This window comes from Polistes fuscatus, unplaced genomic scaffold (assembly GCF_010416935.1).
Source record: "Polistes fuscatus isolate 324 unplaced genomic scaffold, CU_Pfus_HIC Scaffold2, whole genome shotgun sequence".
Taxonomy (NCBI): domain Eukaryota; kingdom Metazoa; phylum Arthropoda; class Insecta; order Hymenoptera; family Vespidae; genus Polistes; species Polistes fuscatus.
Window position 1 is genome coordinate 14,967,824 of NW_025113096.1, and position 23,410 is coordinate 14,991,233.

A 23,410-nucleotide genomic window follows, 5' to 3' on the forward strand; every position below is an offset into this window, starting at 1 on the left:
ATATTATTAACTTTAACCCGGTAAAGCAAATAAATTCGAAATACGTTGGAACGGTAAAGTGGTAGTGATAAAATAAATCCAAGCGTTAATGGGATTAGCATATCATTATCGAATGACAACAAGGGTTTTCATGTATATAGATGTGTCCATACTATACACACACATATATACACACACATGCACACACACACATATATATATATATAAGTCAATGAATTTTTCGTGTGTGATCGCGCATGTCGCGATATAATTTGTCGATTTTTTTTTTAAGATTATTATCAATTGGTTGTGTTTCGTCACTTGTTGAACATCCTTTTATATCCGGTCATAAGGCAATTAGATAACGCGTAGGAAAGTCTGACTGGTGTATATGTACGTGTGTGTATATGTGTGTGTATGGTCGAGGAGGGTAAACGAGCGTGCAGTAGCATCATCTCCTTCTGAAAGCGCGATGCTTTCGAGGGTTGTCAACCCTCATCGTAGTTCGTTGTACGTTCGGGATTCGTTCGGCGTTCGTTCGGCATTCGTTCGGCATTCGTTCGGCATTTACCGGCACTATTCGTTTCAAGGTGGAAGGGTGGCGCGCGCGTTACGAAGCGCCAGTACGCCTTTGGCCGTCGTACCGTTCGAACGTTCTTTTTCGAACCTTCCTAAAACGGCTTTATTCTCCGTTCGGAGTATATATTCGATAGATCACGAGGACTACTTCAGTTTGTTTGTCTGCTCTGTATAAACGCGTGAATATCTTCGTACGTGTTTAAAATCACGTTATATATATACATAATTATATATATTTTATTATTTTTTTTTTAAATCTAATTATAATATTGCGTTAATTGTTATTCGTTATATCGTAAAATAATAACATATTCTTGTGAAACGTGGAAAATCTTTTTTGGTTCGTAGTTTGCAAACGAATTGTGATCGTAAGGGGTGACGTCGATGATCAATTTTTCTGCATTTTTTTCTTTATTTAATAAATATGTTATATCTTTTGTTTTATTTTTTCTCCTTGTTTATTCTTGGTTAATTTTAATTTGGAAATTTTGTAAACATTGTCTATGTGACTCCGATCTCCTGGAGATTAGATTTTTCTTTCCATCTCTCTTTTTCTCTCCCTCTCTCTCTATATATATGTGCATATATAGTCGTTGCAGAATGTTCGGACACTTTTTTAAATAGAATAAGTTTTTGTAGACTGAGTTAAGTGCTCTGAATTTTTGAGTAGATATGGAAATGTAGAGGTAGCTATGTGAAGTATATAAAGAATTTTTAAAATATGTTGTTTTGTTGTTACGATAATAAATTATTAATAAAACATGAGCTTGTTTAATTTTGTATGCCAAGAGTTTTTATAACAAAATAATAAAGAATATATGCATTTTGTAGAGTTAATTGTCTTACGTGTATCCTATTAATCCTAAAGCGATTTATAACTCTTTTAAATTGTTATATCGTAAAATTTAACAATTTACCGCTAATCGAAAAATTATCTAATAAGTGTAACTCGCTTTAGAATCGGTCGGTTTTAAAAATATTCACAGAATACATAAAAACACAGAAAAACGGATCTATAAAATGTATATATTTACATTTTTAAAAACACACTTTTATTAAAATCTAGATAACATTTTAATTCGTATTTAGAATCATTTGAACAGGAGAGAAAAAGATAATTTAAATTCTCCTTATACTCGTTTTATTACATCACATACCATTTCTCTATATCTGCTAGAAAAATTTCAGAGCTTTTTATGCTAGGTGTAAAGAAATGTAATTCGATTTGAAAAAGTATCTCGATCATTATTCTCTAGAATCTTGAACATGATAAATATTTGAGATTCTTAATAATATCGTTATATATAGTAACGTATCAGACATTAAATAATAGAAAGATTCGTATTCTTTCGTTGAATTCGATCAGATCAATGGTGTATCCATTGAGGTTCACGTGAGTTTTGACTCTCTCGAAAGTTGCTGGCAGAGAGATATCTGGGCCAAACGACCGCTCATGACAGGGAAGAAATATTGCACTGGTCGGTCCGTGTCGTTGTTGCAACCGATCTTTTATCCTCGTTTCGTTTTTGTCCCATTTTCTTGCGTTCTCGCCGTTTCTCGTTTGTATTTTTCGTTTTTCCCTTCCCTTCCCTTCCCTTCCCACCCCTTTCATCCTTTTCTTTTTCTTTTTTCTTTTTTTTTGTATTCTTCAAGCGTGGCGGCTGTGGTGCCGGATACGGTCTGACACTGACGCGTACGTAATGACTTCGTGGAACGTCGAACGTCGTGTAACGCGAAAATACGGGGATGAAGAATGCGAACGAATCGTAAAATCACACGCGCGTTGATCTTTAACACCCATCGTGATCTTTAACCTTAACGACGATCGTTACGATAAATAATAATACCATAAGGGGATAATCCACAGGAATATTTGACACCAATATTCGAGAAACCTTTCATTCTTTACGATAATCCTAGGATAAAGAGATACGAGGTGGTGGTGGTGGTGGTTGTGGTGAAGGGGGAAACACGGGTTGTAATCAAGATCGTATTGACGTAGATATCTAATTTCCGTGAACGATAAATTTGTGAGAGTAACGACGACGACAAGAGTAGCGTTCCCCGTCATAATCGTTCGATGATTTACGCGTTTTTATTTTCAAAGAAAATATATTGATAAAGTACATATCATACATACGTGTCTGGTTAAAAGAGGTATGACCAATGTGTGTGATATCTAACATAAACGTTTCTCTCGTTACATCTGGTCGAACTAAAAGATTCTATACTTCTCTACCCGTACAACAACACTATGCGGCACAATAATAGAAAAAGATAGACGCTTTTGCCGGATGCGAGAGAGCTAGATTCACCGGAAATTGTTTACGTCTTTCATCCACCGGTAAACGAGGTACATTGTTATCGGTTACTGGCAACGAATTCCACTCTTCATCCCCACCCCCACCTCACCCCATCCCAACCCTGTCGATGTGTCTCTCGTTCGAAGAAAACTGATAAGAACAAAATAATTGATGATACGATCGAAACGATAAAGGAGTTTCAAGTATTAAAAAAAAACCTTCTAAAACCAACAAGCCCGAGTATTCTCCTCCATTTTCGTCCACATCCCTATTTCTTTTAACCTCTTATTGTGTTAGATAAGAATATAGAGAAAGAAGAATAAGATAAAGAATAAGATAGGAGAAGATAGTATAGTGATTCCTTGCAACTTAAGCCGATCACGAATCGGATCGTACGATCAAATCGTCTCGCTTCGTCGAGGAGAAGACGTCCTTCAGGAATTTTATTCCAGCGTGGATTAACGATTGTAACATTGGGGAAGGGGGAGAGGGATTGGGAGGAACGGAGGGAAGGATGTGGGTGCGGTAGAGACGAGTCTTTGCCCTTCGGGAAATCACGAATTATACATTTTTCAATTAAATACATTGAACCTACCGGCCCGCGGGGAAATACCGAGGCGACGAGCATTGCTTTTGGGCGCGGGAAGAATGGATTTTTCTTATTTTTTTTCTTTTCTTAAATATCATTTTTAAACGTAATTTTTGTCTTCTTTTTCGATCCTTTCTTCGTTCTTCCTTTATAGATCATCGAATAAAGATATTTTGTCGTTGATTTTTGTTTCGTCGTTTTATCCACGAATTTGTAACGTCAATTTATGTCTATTAATTTTATTTTATTACGTTTATTATTCGTTAAAATTATGTTAGGTTAGTTTTCCGTTGAATGAAAAATTTTGTATTAGGTAATTCTTGAAAAGCAGACGCGTGTTATACCCGTTTTCCAAATGATGGTGTACGAGTGCTGTTTGCTGATGGACACGCGTTGAAATATGTCTCTATGTGATATATATCTCTACCATCCGTAGAGAACGTGTATCGATTTTAATAAGCGAAGTAACGCAAACCGTGTACCGGTATCAGATTGTAAAGCGCATTTAATACCTCGTTTTCTCCAATCGGTCGTTTACCTTTTTTTTTGCAAGTTAGTTTATTTAATCGCTTGATAAATTTTTACGAGACTATGCGAAAACAAGAAAGAACTTGATCCTCGTTTATTTGTTTCTTTTTCCTTTAATTTTTTTTTGTCTTAACTGATTTAATAATCGTACTATATCGACCACATTGTTTTGTATTTTATTATTTACTTTTCAGTACAAATAACGTTTATTTCTTTCCAACGCATTTCTTTTCAAAATTCAAATCAATATCGTATATCCATACACGTCTATACGCTATTACTTTATTTGATATAAATATTTTTTTTTATTCTTCGAAGAATGACATTTTACTGTACCAAGTTACAGAATCGATTCTGTCCCGATGTCACGAAAAGAGTATCACATATTTGTTTTTTTTTCTTCTTTCGTTATCGTAGTAGCAGAATACTAAATTTCCATGGGAACCGATGTAACGTTGTATTTTAAATAATTTGGCTTTTTCTTCGTTTTGCGAGAACTTTGTAAACAACTGAACGAAATTGTATATTATATATATAGAGAAATATGTGTGTGCGTGTGTATAAAAGAAAGGAAGGAAAAAAACGAAGAAAAAACTAATAGCACCTATTGTATCGTTTTTCTTGCCGTAATTCAAAGTAATATCACCTAAATTAATTATCCCCCCAGTGGATGGCTCGGGGAAACTTTTCACAAAGGTAAATACGTTTTACACGTGAACGTTCGTTCTAAAGTGGAGAACGCTCGAAATGTTTTTTAGCGAAATGATTTTTGTTCGGTGATAAAGATGATGAAAACAGCTCTTCGTTTCGGTCAGAAAAGTGGCCGGATGAAGAGATACGTCGTTCAATTAACAAATAGAAATATATTCGTTTATCCGTTAGTTTTTATTTGTTTCTATAAAAAATTTGATAAAAATAATTTATCGGTCGTATGTTAGAGACTATATTTTCGATATTTCTATAAATTTCGAATTCTTTCTTTTCCACGTGTACGCAATTTCCTCACAAATTTAGAAAATTTAGGAAAATTTCTATTACTTCGAAATAAAAATACGAATTAAAATGAAATAAGTCGTTATAATATTTTTTTTTCAACCACGAATAATAACTTTGTTTTTATAAAAAATTTCTAATAAATTCAGACCGAGTTATTGAATTTGATAGAAATAAATACTCAACTTTAACCAATAATTTTAAAAATAATCTTTTACTATAAGGTTGTTTCTTTTTTACAGTGTCTAGATTAGAAGTAACTGTTTCTCAGTGTTGTTCCTTGAGAAGAAATAAAGAAATAAATAAAGAAAAACATAATACAAAAGAAGCAAAAAGAAAATAACGAAGGGTTGAGTGCCGATTGGTCGGTCGCATTCGCGTTTATCCGTTGGAGAAAAGGAGATCATTCAAAGTTCTTGAAGCTGTGAAGCTTGTCCAAAGAAACGTTCGTGAAGATTTTCGGTCTTGTTAGGAGGTAGTTTCGAGTGGGTAAAACCTATTTTACCAGGGCTAAAGTTTTGTCCTTTTGCTCATTTCAAAGTCCGCAAGGTTCCTCTTTTCTCTTATATATCTATCTATATCTATATCTATCTATCTATATATATATATATATATATCTATATATATATATATCTATCTCTTTCTCGTTCTGTCTTTTTCTTAGTTTCTTGCTTCCACGTTTGCTTCGAATCTCTTCTATCTTTTCTCTAACAACTCTCTCTTTCTCTCTTTCTCTCTTTTTCCTTTTCTTCCACCACCTCTTAAGTACCAAGTAATTAAAAGTTCGAAACCGACCACCATTTACGCTTGGAAAGGCCAACGTCCGTTTCGGCATTAACGCTCCCGTTTTCGTCTTGTGAACGATGCCATTGCTAGCTTGCTCTTCATTTCTCCCTTTCCACCCTTCCTCCACCCTTTCACCTTGCTACCCTTCCTACCCACTCACTTGTCTCTCTTTTTATCTTTTCTTTTTATAAATCGCTATCCTTTTTTCTTTTTCTTTACTTCCTTTTCTTTTCTTTTTTTTTCTTTTTCTTCTTCGAAACTTTGTATCGTCGCGACGGTTTAAAGAAGATAAGGACGTGAACTTGAAATCTTTCGTTGAGTTTACGCTACATTTATTTGATCCATCGAATTTCTTCATTCTCTGTTTTGTGTGCGTGCGCGTGGTGTGTGTTTTTATTTTATTTGTTTCTCATTTTCTATTCTTCTCTTTTTTCTTTTTCTTTTTTTAGAATTGTTTCAACACTCTTTTTCATTGCACACAAATTTTCAATTAGTCCGTACTTACGAAGCATAAAATATGATCGATGTTGTTACCATCGCGTTAACTTAATTCCGAATTAATTACAATCAATCGCGCGCGCGCGCGCGTATGTTTAAATCAACGATGATAAAAGTATTATAAAAACAACGAACAATATTTTTATCCGAGTTCTCACATGTACCATTTATGAAACCACTTACTCGTATCCAAATTGTATTCGTGATTTTAAAGATCGATAGGGTTGGCCTATCCTCTCCCTCGTTTCGGAGATTGATCCCCGGCAGTCAAAAATCTCGTTTGAAAGGCAAACATTATGGCCAGTTTTCATATGAACAAACAAAGAAAAAAAAAGAAAAAAGAACGATATTTCTCTGACTTAGTGTTGGTGATGATGGGGGGTAGAATACTCTCTCTCTCTCTCTTTCTTTTCATTGTATGGCATATAGGGAAGGACCGGTTGGTTCTGTTCCCCTCTGACCGCACGTCGCTCTTTGTCAACGCTCGTAATTCCTGCAAAATTCGTGGAAGTGGCGTATCCGCTCTGAACGCGATAAGGGTGCGCAACGGTGAATGACTTCGAAGATATATTCGCGGTAAAGGTGATGGGGGGAGGAGGTGGGAGGAGGGGTTCACAGGGAGATGGAAATAGAAAGAGTAAAAGTGAGAGAGAGAGAGAGAGAAATGGTTGATATGAAGGATGAAAAGTGTCCATAGTGAGAAGAGAGAGAGAGAGAGAGAGCGATAAAGGGAAAGTTGGGGGAAATAACGACACGGTTGGTTGAAACGGGGCAGAAATCGCACTTGTGAAGAGGGGTTTGTGAAGAGAGCACGGACTACCACCACCACCACCAGCATCACTATCACCACAATCACCACCACCATCGCTACTAGCATTGCGAATAACGCGAGGAGTGGGTGGGTAGGAGGTGGTTACGTTGGAAGAGTAAAAAACGCGTAATTCTTCGACCGTGCGATGTTTCCAAGAGTGGTACGGAAGGGTTGTGGTGGTGGTGGTGGTGCTGCTGCTGCTAGGATAGAAAGAGAGAAAGATAGATAAAGAGAAAGAGTTGAATGGGGGAGGGGGAGTTGGAGGGGGGAGAGGATGAGAGGGAAGCTTAGCCAGGGTAGACCGTTAATGGATTTCTAGTTATGTGAAAAAACCATTAAAACGTTTGCTCGCTCTCGAAGAAATTAATTCCGATTGCCGTTATCGCGGGCAGCTTGAAAAAGAGACGGATCGTGGGGGAGGGAAGGGGGGCGGAAGGGTGAGAGAGAAGGGGATGGTGCTACGGTTCGTTCGATGGTAGAAAGCGGAGGGCCACTATTATCGTTGACGTATTTCCTGGATCGAAAGAGAAAGAAAAAGGGAATGAGGTAGAGAGAGAGAGAGAGTGCTTGCTGTGAGAAAGCTCGAGGTTTTTCTTTTTTCCGAGATTCGAACGGATGGAAGAAGGAGTGGCGGAACGACGAGCGTTTCGTACACCGTAGTTTCGCGTGCTTGCACGAAATAACCCGTAGATGGCCTTTCGAGGGGTTGAAAAAAAGGGAAAAAAGGGAAGCCCCTACGATATGGGCCCATCCGGCCGATCGCTTTTCTACTTCGTACGTAATCGATATTCTACTTTTCTTTCGTTTCCTAGAGAAAAAGATATCTCTTTCTCTCTTTCTCTTTTATTTTCTATTTCTTTCTTCTTCCTCTTCTTCTTCTTCTTTACTCATCATTTGTCTTGCCTTTTTTTTCCATTCCCCTTTTATTTCGGGAAGTGAGTTTCGGTAATGGGAATTGCGAAAGCGATTGAAGGGTTAAAGTTAGAACAATGACAGGGAAAAGAATTATATCGGTTTGAACAAATAACGAGAGATTAATAGTATTGTAAATATCTTACAATTTAGGTATTATATATCATAGGAAAGGTGTGTGAGTGTGTGAAGATTTTGATTGTAAGTATTTTCAAAGAATTGGTCTTTCTTTATTTATACAGTTCGAAACGTATCGCAAAAGATATATATGGGTTGAGTTTAATAATATATTTTCAAATTGTCGATGAAAAACATTACTCTTTTTTAAGGACGAATTATTGGATCTATTATTTTATTTTATTTAATAGAAAAAGATCGTATATATTTTTCTAGAAAAGTGTTTTTATTTGATCTTTTATCAAGACGTTTTTTAGTTTCGATAATATGTTTTCTCTATCTTATTAAATAAATAAAATATTAGAGTAAACAGATTGATAAATGGTATCTATCAAATTAGATCAATCAATTACGAATTTAAGAGAAGTATTTACTTTCTTTTACTTTTTTCTCTCTCTTCCTTTCAAGACACGATTCTATTTCATTTATTAATTTCCTCAAACGATTTAATATTTAACTTTCGGCTCAATCTTTTCCGTGATTCATCTAGATTTATTTATTTCTTTTTCTTTCTTTTTTCGATTTTAATTGGATTTAATACTTTTAGCAAATTTTTATAATTCTTCCTTTCTTTCCCTCCTTCCTTCCTTCCTTCCATTTCATTTTTATGTTTGTATTATTTTTATTTCCGCTTTTACGCTCATTCGTTAATATCCATCACATTACGTTCCTTTCTCATATTTTCATTTCTATTTTCTGTTAGAATAAAGTTACTTTAGAAATGTTTCCATATGATTTTTCATTTACGTCGTTTCGAGAGATATTTTTTTTTTTCAAATATTCTTTCCGTTTGTTTATTTTATTAAATTAACCCGTTATCTTGTACACCGAATAAATCCCTTCCTGTATATTTCCACGATTGAATTGAGTTCCATATCTAATTATTTATATTAGATACATTATACGTCTTGACAATTTTATTAAATTATTATGCCGTGTATTTATTTTATTTTTAAATGTAAAATATATAATAATGTCTAATTTTGTCACCGTAATATCAATTAAATTAAAAATAATTCTTCTACACGATTATCTCTATTCAAAAACAAAAAAAAAAAGACGGAAAGAGAAAAAGGTTGTGAGAGAAATTAGTGGAAAAAAATAAAAAAAAAAATAAAAAAAAAATAAAAAAAATGATTTTAATGTTAACGAATTGATAGTCTATTGTTCGGTGTTGATATTTTGCAAAATATGGAATACATTATAATGGTTTTGAAATGCGTGTCGCGAACGAACGTACACGTTAGGAATGATAACGAGACGAAAACGAGTTATCTTCCTGTCACAGTGTAAGGATTATATAAGTATATATATATAGTATAGTTTATAATCATTTATTGGGGATGCGTGTTATAGGAAATAAAAAAAAAAACAAAAAAAATAAAAACAGAACGAAGGGAAATAAAGAAAGAGAGAAAGAGATGAGAAATGGAAGTGGGTTGGTTTTCAGAGTATCTCGTCGAGTGGATTCCTCACGTTTTACTGGTGTCGGTTTGGGAATATAACGTATATCTATCTCGTAGTGTAGAACGCAATGTCGAATCGCTTTTCACCAGACATCGATAGAAAGAAAATTCTCTGGCTGTGTACTATACCGCATATCGAGTAGAACAAATTGCAAAGCTCGAGTTAGCCTGAGGATAAAAAGAAAAAAAAAATCTGATTTTTAAGGGCGGAGCCTTCGTGATTTTGTTTCTTTTTGTCAAAAGAAGAAACAGAAAAAAGAAAGAACTAACTAGTGTCAAATGGAACCATCGAAAACGTGAGAGATGAGCAATCAAATGAACAAAATAATCGAATCGAATCATATAACAGGATTTTGTTATTCCTTCGTTACTCTTTTGTCATAGATCTTTTTTGATAATTAGTATTGGTATTATTTCAACAATATAATAATATTGTTTAATATCGGAAAGTTTGATCATATTTTTTATTATAAAACTTTGAATAAAAGTATGGTATAAATATATTGTAATACTGATTAGACAATTAACGACACGATCGATGTTTCCTTTTTAATATTGACCTTTTTCATATCTTTTAATTATCTTTTATCGACTTTTCAACATTTTAAATGACCTATTTGTATCATTAAAATAAAATATAATACTTAAAGATAATTTTAATTAAATATAAGAACATAAAATTCAATCGTAGGAAAAGATAAAAAAATAATCGTTTGATCTTTGACAATAAGTGCATTATCATTAGGAATGGTAATATTTTGTTCATCCGATTGAATATATAAAATTCGTGGCTTATCTAGCTCATCTTGTTCCACCTATACTACCACCGTGTACACGCATATATAAATACGTGTATATGTAGGGTCTTTTTTTACTCTGATTGTAAAAGAAAGATTTTTGGACGTATAAGCTTTTTTCATTCGCGAAATCAGAGAATCCTTTGGACACAGGACAATCCGTCATGTAGTTGACTATTTAAAAAAAAAAGAATCCTCAAATCCTGGTTGCTTCCGAACTCGTTCTCTTTACGTTTTTCCTCATACTACGACGAACGGGTAGTGCCATTCTGTTCTTCTGTACGGTTCACGCAGTCAACGAATTCCACGTCGAACACCATTCCGACGTTTGTCCGACACCCTGACTGGCTGCCAATAAAAATGGCTTGGTGACGATCCAAGCCGGTAAACAAACGGGCTATCAGAGAACTACCTTTTGTTTTTTCACACTCCCTATACTTCACCTATACCTTTATACCCTTTATACTTTTCTCAATTTTTTTTTTCTATATATGCCAAGGGTTGTCCGAAAAATTTCTTTATCTAATCAAAAAAAAATTCGAAATTAATTATTTAATACAATGGTAATAGTATTATTTATATTTGATCAATTATATTAATAGTATTGTATATATATTTGATCAATTATATTAATTGTATTATATATATTTGACCAATTGGTTGATCAAACTTTTTTCTCGATTTCCGACATTCTTATTAAATGTAGAATTTTTTGATAACGTTCCTAAGTTAAATTCCTAACAATTACGCTTTGTGAAATGACGAATGAATTTTTCCCCAACGGTTAAGTAAAGTTAAATGTAACCCCAATCGAAATTAACAACAAAGCGTAATCGAATAAATTCATGTAATATTAAATAATAATTGTGTTGTACATTTTCTCATAATCGTGGAGTAAAAATTGGACGTAAAACTATCCTCGCGTTATACGAATTAAATTAGGTAATTGTTTGAGAAAAAAAAAAAGACATGTTTCTATTTAGACTGTATTAAGACAGCCGGTACATATATATATATACCTGTTCGTCCGTCTTTTTTTTATTTTATTTTCTTATCAACGACTTCGAAATCGAACGTTTTAGATTGAAATCTAGCTTTCGTGATCTGACTTGTTCGTGACCACGAGAAAAGTGAAAAATGTTTCCTTCTTAGACTAATTTGAAATTCCTACCGCGAGAAATTCGCCTTCTTTTTTATTTTTTTTTAGAATCGACAAATTCTAGAAGAAAATCACGAATTCTTCTCACTAATTCGAGATACTTCGTGAACAAAAAAAAAATGTTTCTTTCGTATTCGATCGTCTTCTAAACGTTTCTTCTCGAATTTAAAGAAGAAAACGAGTTTAGGTGTAATTTTAAATCGGAGATTAACTTTCGATTTGTTTTTACTTTCTTTTTTTTGTTTTAATCTCTGATCGGTTTTCTTCTGTTGTTTTTATTCAATTAAAACTCTTGCCGAGTAATTAGCAAAACGATCGTTTGCATTGCCACGTATCCAGACTCCAAAACGACGAATTCCGTTAAATCGTTGAGGATCCTCGTTAACGCATCAACGAACATCTGTTTAATACATATTCATATTTCTGTTAAATAACGCAAACTATTCGTACGTGCGTATGTAAACATACGCATATTACATCAATCGATCCAACATCGAGGTCTTTCCGTCCTATAGTTCGATAAATATTTCAAATTATACTTTTTCCTTCCGTTCCATTTGGTAATAATTATAATGAAACGGAACAAAAAAGAACATAACGTAAAATAATAACAGTAATAACAATAATAATAATAAAATTAATAATGATCATAATAATACTGATAATAATAATAATAATAATCAACTATTCAAGCAATATAATGAATAATCAGCAATTTTCGTTATCGCTATCGTTGAAAGAAGGAATCCCTTGAAAATTCCATGAAATGAAAATAATTCTAATGATAAAATGGGACAGAGAAAGAGAGAAAGAGAAATAATGACAACTAGAGGTAGCTAGAATGGATAAGAATGAAAGGAATAAAATTGATCGAGTTTTAGCAGCCATCGCGATTTTCGCATAAGTTTTAAAGGCGTTAAATCTTTTAGAGGGGGAGACCAAAATAGGATTTTCTCCGTAGGTCGTCGTTCCGCGATCGGACGATCGAAAATCGAAGAAAAGTCGGATCGTGTATTAAGCCGTGTGGTATGCGGTCGAAAGAGAGACAGAAAGAGAGAGAGAGAGAGAGAGAGAGAGAGAGAGAGAACCAGATCGAGAGAATACCGATCGTTCGATTCCCTAGTGAAGAGATAGATAGATAGATAGATAGATAGATAGATAGATAGATAGAGTGTGAGAGAGAGAGAGTGGGAGAATCGATAAAGTCAAACTCGATGGAGTCTCGATAACTCGCTTATCGAAGCCGGGATTATTCGCTTTCATCGAACGAGGACGGGCGTTATCGCTATTCGACCGACAAATCGCCACAGGCTCGAAACTGCCGACCATATGTACGTATTCGCATAGAAATTACCCTATGATGATCCGTTGAATTACGGTATCGTTTTCAAAATAACGAGAGTATCGGATAAGACCGTTTTTTTCGGAGAGAGAAAGGGGGATTTTTAAAGTAACAAATGTATATGGGTCCTGTTAAAATGATTCATTCCTTTTTTCTTGATCTATTTATCTATACACATACGTGATCGTTAAACTTGTTACTTATGATTTTATATTTTCAAAGTTGGAAAAGTATATGGGCCTTTATTAAAATGATTCATCCATTTTTTCTTGATCTATTTATCTATCTATCTATATACATATTTAATCGTTATCCTTGTTACTCATGATTTTATATTTTAAAAAATAGCAAAAGTATGGGCCCTGTTAAAATGTTAAAATGATTCATCTTTTTTTTCTTGATTTATTTATCTATATATATATATATATATATCTAATCATTATCCTTGTTACTCATAATTTTATATTTTATCCTCACTTAAAACCACGAAAGTTATATTATAACTTCCAATTACGTAGTAATATCGAACGGATATCGCGAATAAATGTCCTTTATTTCGTGCATGGAATATTCATGAACGGGGGAAATCCAAGACACACAATTAAAAGTGCACCGGCTGAAGGGGGTTTGGGGGCGGGGGTTGGGGCCGAGGGAGGGCGTTCGTTATCGCGTTAACCGTCGTCTCGATTACCACGTTCGTTCGTTCGTTCGAATTCTCGTAAACAAGTTTTTCTTGGCGTGTAATGATCGAGAATATGATAGATTAAATCGCGAATATATTTATCTCTAATCATCGATAAATATTATATTTGATTTATTATTAATTTACTTTTTATTTAAGGCCTTTTTTTCCTTTCTTTTTTTCTCTCTCTATTTGTATGATAATTTTTAGGAAAATCGTTTCAGGAATTCATAGACGTTGGAATCGTTGAGAAAAAAAAATTATAAACGAAATATTATGAAGTTAATTATAAACTTGAGTGTATGTAAAACTTGAGTGAAAGAAAGTGGACAATTAGATACAACAAAAATTCATTTTTATACAAAAGGAAAAAACGAAGAAGAATGAACCCACGAGAAGTAATAATCCATCGAATGACGTCGTTTATCGTGGAAGACGACGGTATCTCGTCAACGAGGTGATCTCCTATTCAAAAGGAAAAATGCATTATACGCATAAAGAATAGAGTATCTTTTCATCATTAACGAAGGCAGGATGTGTTGTCCGGGTGGTCCTGGTGGGACAAGATTGACGAGATGCGGAGTTGTCTGTGGGCTTGCAGCATTGGCAGCATTAAGTACTGCGTTGTTGGGTCCAGCTTGGCTTCACACCGAAGAGAAACTATACGTACCGTATTTACCAAGTAGCTCAACAAACCTTGTGAGCGTACGCTTCAAGCTCGGCCTCTTCAGGGTCTGCTCGAAAATCGTAAAGCCCTCCAACATCAGCTTTCGTGAGTACTCTCTCATGTCTCATAACTTCTTCTTCCTTTTAACAGAAGTCGTTTTGTTTTAACGGCTGTTGCGATGAAAAATTTCCCTAGTTTCTCTTTTTCTTCTTTTCTTATTCTTTTCTTATTCTTTTCTACTTTCGTCGGGAGAGAAGAACATACGAATATTTTCGTGGGTTAAACTTTTCTCAATTTTAATCAAAAACCTGAATAAACCAATCGTCTATGATAACGGATGTTATATACTCTTAATAATTTATTTACGAATGGTTGCTTAACATATTTCAAAACTAAATTACCTTAAAATAATGACGCGAAGGAATAATGAATTTTGAGTCTCATATAACACAGTTTTACACAACACGGCATTTTCAAGAAACTTATCTACCGTGTTATAGGAGAGTTATCTGTAAGATTATTCTACTTAAGTTAAGAGAAAAAGATTTACCTTCGAACGTGTAAGGATTTACCTCCTTGAGAAAAGGATACCACCCTTTCCCTTTCTCTCTTTTTTTGTTTTTTTTTCAAGTTCGGTGTTTATCTTCCGCTTACTCGCAAAGGAAAACTTTAACGATTGGAACGGTTACTATCGCTATCACGCTCTCGGTAAATCCGGTTTTGAGATTTACTGTAAAAAATCTCGTAACGTGTTGACGTGAGTTTCTCCCCTTCCCCTTTTCGAACGTTCCAAAAAACTTTTACTTTTTCCGAACATTTCTATCTGTATAAGTTTCATTTAGTCGTAAGTAGATGGGGGTCCAAGGAGTTGGTAGTTCAAGATTGCTACCTTAAAGATATCCTTCTCTTGCTATCTCTAACAGAACGGGGAGGGGGGAGGGCCGTTTCTATGAGTATTCCTAACGTTGAAGTGAATGAGAAAAATAGAAAAAAGAAAAAGAAGAGAGGGAGGTATCTTCTACGAGACTTTTGGAATTTTCTGTCATCTTCTTCTTCTCCTTCTTTCGTTCTTGTTTTTCAGTAAAAAAAGAAGAAGAGGAAAATGTAGAAAGAAAAAGCAAAAGAGAAAGAGAAAGGAGTGAGCTAGCCGAAGATTGCCATGGCGTTTGAACTTGCCTAAACGAGGAAGAAGCATCCAAACCATTCTCTCTCTCTCTCTCTCTCTCTCTCTTTCTATCACGTTGGAAACACCCTTCTTTTACCTTTTTTTCGTCTGTTGAAAATCTCACATTGGAGTCTACGTTAGAGAACGAGTTCGCGGCTGTTGTCGAGGATGGGGATGGGAATGGGGATGGGAATGGGGATGGGTTGTCGGAAAAGGTATAGGAGAACTCCGTCGGATTTTATAAGGAACGACGACGAAGACGACGAGAAGTAAACGTAAAAACAAATGACAGTGGCTGTAAAGAGGGTCTCGAGAATGTTGGATAGAGAAAAGGAGTTAAAGCCGGGGCAAACTTGGCCGCTCTCGCTTTTGGTATGGTTACAAGGGTGGTTGCATCCAACCCATCGTACGATGACAATTCCTTTTTATTTCTCTCAGCTTCTCTCGTTTCTTCTTTTTTTTTTCTTTCTTCTTTCCCCCAGCTTGTTGTTTGTCTGTCTGTCTGCCTGTCTATCCTTCTTTCTTTCTTATTCACTACGGAGCTTTCGACTTTCATCCTTTCCACATTTTCCACCTCCTCTTATCCACCATCCCAGAGAGTTACACTCTTTTCCTCACTTCTATACGCGATTCAAGAATCTACCTTGAAAACTGCGTTGATTCTTTTCTTTTCTTTTTCTTTATCTTGTGTGTATATATATATATATATATACAGGTGAGTACATATCAAGAGAAGCACCTTTATAAAATACATCCTAGCAACGATTTTATATTTTTCTTTTATTCTTATTCTTATTCTTCTTTTTCTTCTTCTTCTTCTTCTTCTCTCTTATATTCAAGTCTTTGTTATTTGTTGAACCAGTTTATAGTTTTCATTCGTTCGTCCAGTTTCTTCTTCCTTCCTTCCTTCCTTTCTCCCCCCCTGTTCCAAGTCTTGGTTTAATCTCGATAAGAGAAAATCCCTTTCCCCCTCCCCAACCCACCCCATGAGATTTTGTTATTCGTTATTTTCTTCCGAACGATTTTATATATCTCGCTACAGATCCTTATTATCCGACAAAGTTTATTCTTCAAACAGTTTCTCTTTATAAAGAAACGTGGATGGAAGGAAGGTATTGCGAGAAAAATCGAAGGAACGTCGTCTTGTTTGGCTCGAAGAAAATGTCCGATCGAAAATTCTCTTTTCCTCTTCTTCTTCCTCTTCTTATTCTTCTTATTTTACTTTTTCTTTTTCTTTTTTCCCTAGCCCGAATATTTCCCTTCGTTGGACTTTGAAGATCTCGTAGGAAAACTGGGAGACAATTTCACCGAAGTTTTATACAAAGCTAAAACACATACACGGATTCGCGAATAAACACACACACACACACACACATATATATATATACGTGGTAATCCCTTTCCATAGTTCGCGGAGATTCGTCGATGCTCGACGACGACGAACATTTCGCCGTTTGCCAAGAATTTTTCTAGGACAATTCGGAGAGTTTAGCAACAGATCTCCTTTCGAGGATTCTCTCTCTCTCTCTTTCTCTCTATTTATTTCTTTCTTAGAAGGCTGGAAAACTTTTCTTCTATCTTTTACCTTTTGGTTAGTAGTCCAGCTTTCTTCTTGCGTATCACGCGAGACCCGAGACTCGAGTTTCGTAGGAAGAACGAAAAAGGATGAGTAGGTGGAATATTCGGGATTCGCAAGAAGTTCTAAACGATGAAAAGAGAAGGGAAGGGAAGGGAAAATAAGGGAAGAGAAAAGAAGGGAATAGAAAGAGAGAGAGAGAGAGAGAGAGAGAGAGAAAGCCTGGAGAGAAAATTCTTTTGCTTGCCTCTAAAGTCCGTCGTCTGGCATTCTTGGCTTCCTTTTTACTCACCTTTCTCCCAACTACTTCTACTTCCCTTCTTCTCTTCCCTTCTTCCCCCCTATCCCTTTTTTCTTTTCCTCTTTTATTTTCTTCACATCTTTTTTTTTAGGCACAACCACCTACGCCGGAAGCGTCTTATGCAATCACCCATTCTCGCGTAAAAATCATTCGTTTTGTTATAACTGTTGATAAAAAATCGGGAAAAAACGTGAAATGTTTTCAATTCTGTTTGGTAGAGTCTCTTTTTTTCTGCTACGCTAATAATAACATTCCATAAACGTAAATCTTTCCTTTTTTTATTATTAAAGAAAACCAATAAACATCTTGGATCGTGTAGATCCAAGAAAAAAATTGTGTACATGTTATTTTATTTTATATCTCCTTAGCGGATAATATTTATTAACGTAAACGAATAAATACGCGTGCGCTTTCGAAAGATCGCAGATAATTCTAACGTAAAATTTTTCTAATTTTTCTTTTCTCCTTTACCGATCATTTAACGCAAATTAAATATTAAATTTATTTGTATTAAAAATGGTACCGAATTAAAATTTCTTACACTCAAATACGTTTCACAGAAATGTTACGTTCCGATCATGAATTTTATCGTTATCGTGGGGAAAACATTTTTTTCCTTTTTCCCTTTATCTTTGCAATGAATCGAATCGAATCGATCGATCGATCGGTCGATCGAGAACGTTTAATACCGAGGATAAGAAAATTATTCTTGGAAAGATATTCGAAAAGCTTTTGGAGGTAGTATTGGTGGTGGTGGTGGTAGGTAGGTAGGTAGGTAGGTAGATAGGTAGGTACAAGACGAATGGCTTTATTCGTGTCGTACGAGGTGTGAAAGTATGAAAGTACGAAAGCGGAAAGTATGAATTAACGTTGGTAGTAGGGTAAGCGATAAAACGTTGATTTAATAGCGCGTCTCGACGTGCATTATCGAGATTGAAAAATTACACGTTTTAAACTTGTTCGAGCGAGCACGAGGCGTCGTCGTCGTCGTCGTTGCTACAGAACAGGATAGAGGAATATGACAGGAACGCGAGGAAAAAGGTGAAGCAGGAGGTGATAGAAAAAAAAGGGCAGGGGGGAAGGGTAAGCTGATCTCGTTTGAAATGAAAAAATTGCAGAGATTTAAACAAGTTGATTGATTTTTATAGGGTAATAATTGGTAAGAAAGAAAAAATTATCATTACACTAGTGTATTTCTAATACGTGCAAACTCCTACCTGAATATCTAATAAGTATGAATATGTATATATGCATACGTGCATATAGATATATAAATATATATATTTTATTATATTATAAAATTATAATATTATATATAATATTTTTTATTATATATTTAATATATACATTTAATTATTATGTAATTATATATAATTATATTATTAAACATACAGTGTCAACAGAAACGAGCTGAGTCACGAATTAACTAATTCTTTAATTAACAGTTCTTTCGTATTTTTTGTATGCGTGTGTGTTTTTTCTTTCCATCTAATAAGGGGTTAAAGCTAACGAGTTCTTATTATCCTCGTCATCGGACTTAGCATTCGTTTCGTTACGATAAATCGTTTATCCTCGCGTTGAAAAAGAGGAAAAAAGCTTTACCGAGGAGTATCGTTAAGATTAAGGTGGATGGTTGGGAGGTTGACTAAGGTCAAAGGTCGAGCAGCCAGCCGACGATATTTCGCGACTTCCAATGGCCCGTTTGATGGTGACTAATGGCCGTGGCATTAAATAAAACGTTCTCTCAAAAATTCTCTTTCCTTTTCTTTTTTTTTCTTTTTTTCTTTTGCTTCGTAGACGACGAATGAACGATATTCGTAACATCGATATATAGCAACAACCCCTATAACACAACCCTTCTTTCTCTCCCTTCCCTTCTATTCCCCTTTTGGTCGGCCACCCTTTTCGTTCTCCTCTTGAAGCACCCCCCACCTCCACCCTACTTTCCCCGTCCATATCCAATTTCGCTGCTTGGTAGTGTATCGAGAGAGAAAGAGAGAGAGAGAAAAAGAGAGAGAGAGAGAGAGAGAGAGAGAGAGAGTAGAGAACAGCACGTTTAAGTGAAATACCGAGGAGCTTTGGGCTACGCGGTATTAGCGACCTAACGAACCTAACGTCGCGTAAACTCCAACTTTATCCGGGTGTATGGAGTTACGAAAACGCGATTTCGCTCTGGTACTAGCTCTTCGATGTTTCAAGTATATTGGAAAAGGTTCAATGGTAGTAGGGTTGTAAACGTTGATTGATACTTTCAATTAGTAACAGGAAAATTGGAACTTTCTAATTGCTGTTTAGGTTAAAGTCAATAACTAATGAATTTCAATTTATCGATTCTATTCTACGTAATTATATCAAACGTCAAAAGTTGTGTTCTGTCAAAATGTTATTTTTATTCGATTTGATACAATTGTTTTTTTCTTCTTTTTAAATTGTATACTTTATCCAAATAATATTATCGAGTTTTTTGTTGAAATAATTTTTTAAAGATATATTATTATGATGATTTTTCTCTTCATCGATCCAAACTTATGAATTATATTATTGTATTATATATCGTTTTATTAATTAAATTAATGATTATGTATTACTGTTATTAAATAGGAAGGAAAACGTGTAAATCACAAGTAAAATGATCTTATAGGATCTACTAGCATATAGTATAGTTTCGTTGAAGGCAGCTAGTTTTCGAGTTTTGGCTTGTGTTACGTTAGTCGAGTGGTAACGATACTATCTGTACAGAAAGTTATATCATAAAATATATATCTCCCATATATATATAAGAGATAAAGAGAGAGAGAGAGAGAGAGAGAGAGAGATGATATATGTTTGTGCGAGCGCGTGTTCAACACGTAAGACGAAGAGGGACGATAGGAAAGTGTCCGCAAGGGTAAAAAAGATTGACAAACGACGCCACGATATTATAAAACAATTGATGGATGGTCCGATAGTAGAAGAAGGAAAACCAGCCACGTTGCACCATGTTCACCAGCAGTCCTTTACTTACCTACCCCTTTCTTCTTCTTCTTCTTCTTCTTCTTCTTCTTCTTCTTCTTCTTCTTCTTCTTCTCGAATCCCCTTTTTTTCTTCATTTTCGTTTGGGATCTTTTCTTCTTTCTCTACTTTTTCATTTTTTTTCTTTTCCTTTCCAAGCACTTTTCTCTCTTTCTCTCTTGGTATTTTTTTCTTTTTCTTACACCCACACTCTTTCCTTCTCTGATAAGTCGTCGTCTAGCCAATGAAGACAAATTGTCGGCGTCCCGCAGTTTTACGAAGGGGGTAATTAATTGTTGGATACGTAACGAGCTGCTGCTGTTGCTGCTGGTGGAGTTTCCAGTTTCGAGTATCGACGTGAACTTCTCCAATATGCGATCAGCATCGATTCGAACCATCCAACCTTTCGCACAACCCTAACTATGCTTATATCTTCTCTTATGTACTCTCTCTTTCTCTCTCTTTCTCTCTCTCTTGTGCGGATTCTATTACAAGGACGGATTCATGAACGCGTATAGGAAAGATATTACATTAGTGGATCTCGACGTTGATAAATAACGAAAATTTATGGTAAAACTGCTGCTTTCGTCTTCTTTGACGTATTTTATAAGAATATACGCGAACATCGCGTCATCTGTCTTTCGTATTATATTGTGCTTCAGAAAAAAAAAAACAAAAACTTTTTAACTATTTCCTATTTTGAGACAAGAGGTATCACGTTTTTCGTAATATATTCTGAACGATTTTCTTTGAATTTTCATCTTTTTTTTTTCTTTTCTTCTTTTTTCTTCTTGTCTTCTTTTTTCTTTCTCCCCTTTCCCCTCGTTTAAAAAGACAAAATCGAATTTTAAATAGTCGAACTGCCTTCGTCCTTCGAGAAAGAAGTATAAAGTTTCTCGAGTATCGGTTGAGAAAAGTTGTGTTTTTTTTTCTTTTCCTTCGATAAATGAAAAAATAAAAATGTTGCTTTCTTAACATTGTGAATCAAACTTACGCTATTGGAAAGATTTCACACGGATATGAGAAAATGTATTATAAAGGGTATTTTTAAACGTTTCCACTTTTACTACTACGCTTGTCTTGTCTTATCTTCTTTCCTTTATGTGCGTAAACGTAAGAAAAAGTTCTATGGTAGTTAGGCTAGTAGCAGCTTCTTCGTGCATTGCGAATGTAGCAAAAATTCTTCTCGAAGTACGTTCTCCTTCCTTCTCTTTTCTTTTTCCTTTTCCTTTTCTTTGCTTTAGCGAATTCTCGTCGCGATGATGAGGGACACATCCTTGTGTCGCCAGAAAATAAACGGGAGGAGACAAAAGGGGAAGGGGGGTTAACGGGGGAAGGGGTTAGCTAGCTAGCTTACCACCCCGGTATAATTTTTCTTTCCTTTCCTTTCCAAGCATTCCTTGATAACAAACTTCTTTTAATAAATTTCACGTTTTATATTTCGTAATTTTGTATTTCTTTGTTAATTTGTTTCTTCTTCACCGACGTCATCTAAACGCCGACGTGCGTACGTACGTCGTGAGTAAGGTAAATTTCGCGTGTTCTATCTCCTCGAAGCCGCCGTGTTTTAAGAGCCATGGCGTTAATTATAAACGATTTGGAGTTGAAAAAGTTAGATTAAAAGTAAAAAAACAAAAACAAAAAAAAAAGAAAGAAATCGTTCGCCACGGGCGTTAATCGATGAAAAAGAAACAAGAAATAGAAAAAGAAAAGAAAAAAAGGAAAAACGGAAAACAGAAATTTCTAAGAACGGGGGAGAGAGTTAAGAGTGAAATAAAAAAAGAGGGAATGAAAAAGAAAGAGAGAGAGAGAGAACGAGAGAAGAGAGGGGGGTGTTTGGTGGGATACTTTGCAAGAGAATTTTTTGCAGTAATCTGTCTCGTGTTAATTGCCGCCCGATAGGGTGGGAGTAGAAACGCGAAACGCGAAACGTGAAACGTGCGCGCGCGCACATGCACATGCACGTCGGTGGTAACGACGAAAGGGGGGGACGCTTTTGGTTGTAAATGAGCTTGCAAGGCAAAGCTCGGCACCTAGGTCCGCGCACCCGGACGTAATTTATTTTAGAGGAAGGCGATAGACGTTCGGACGAGTTGAATTTTCCTTCTTCTTGCATCGTGTAACGAGGAATGAGAGTTTTGCGAGCTTGCAAACGAGAGAGAGAGAGAGAAAGAGAGAAAGAGTGAGTGAATGGAAATACTCCGAAAATTTGTTGAGAACGTCGACGAAGCGAAATGTCTCGCCTTTTTCGCGAACGTCAGAGCATCAAGCAAACCTCTCCCCCCACCCCCATCGCCACCCCTCTCCCGAACCGCTTTTCATCCTGTTTTAAGGGGATGGTGGCATCGCGTTAGCGACATAGTCGTTTCCGTTCCGCGCTTCCGTTCGCGTGTATTCCGGTAAATGTCCCGAGGCAGCAAGCTACCTAACGCGAAACGAACGGACGAGACTAACTGAATTAATTTTCCAACTTTTCCGAGTGTCCGAAGCTCGGGAAAAGCTGCATTGGGGTAATAAGTGTCCCAATCGACTGACAGGACAGATACGTTATAATGTATTTACAACAATCTTTTCATTTATATCTTATTTTTTTAATCACACTATATACATATTATATTACAGAGTACGCCTTGTGTTTTCAGGATATTTTAGGATAATGTGTAACGAACGATTATCTCATAAACGATTTGAAATATTAACACGCTAAACGTACCAATAGGATCAACAGTGGTCGAATTACCGCGTCTTGTAATTAGTTAATATGTCGGTAATTTGTAAAAACGTACATTAATTATTTCTAAATAAAAGAAGTTATATTGTTTACTATTCAATTGGCTAAAATCTTCTTCTATACGAAAATATATATATTTACTTTTTAAACGGTCATTTGACCGCTCACGGAATAGGAATAGACATAATATATTAAACCTCGGTACGTTTAGTTTTAATAAGCCATTTTTTTTATTTTTATATTTAATTGTGCCCGGTTGTACGATAAATTTATATATATATATGTGTTTAATTTATTTATTCAAATAGGTTTCGGGCATTGTATGAAATTTCTGAATTATAGGATAGAGAAGGGAAATATCATTGTTAATAACAATTT

The 23,410-nt window shown here is 35.3% G+C and overlaps 1 protein-coding gene across 7 annotated transcripts in view; it reads left to right on the plus strand.

The window, feature by feature from the left end:
• Positions 1-606: 606 nt before the first annotated feature.
• The window catches only part of LOC122516770, a 173,876-nt gene continuing 151,072 nt past the window's right edge, over positions 607-23,410 (plus strand). For 2 of the 7 annotated variants that reach the window (XM_043634870.1, XM_043634876.1), the window contains exons 1-2: positions 607-749; positions 13,826-14,373. In XM_043634870.1, the coding sequence (XP_043490805.1) occupies positions 14,136-14,373 (238 nt within the window). In that variant the 5' untranslated portion in view covers positions 607-749; positions 13,826-14,135. Of the gene's footprint in view, positions 750-783; positions 927-12,236; positions 12,909-13,811; positions 14,374-23,410 lie in introns of those variants that run through there. The other 5 variants (XM_043634871.1, XM_043634873.1, XM_043634875.1 and 2 more) reach the window with 5 other exon arrangements.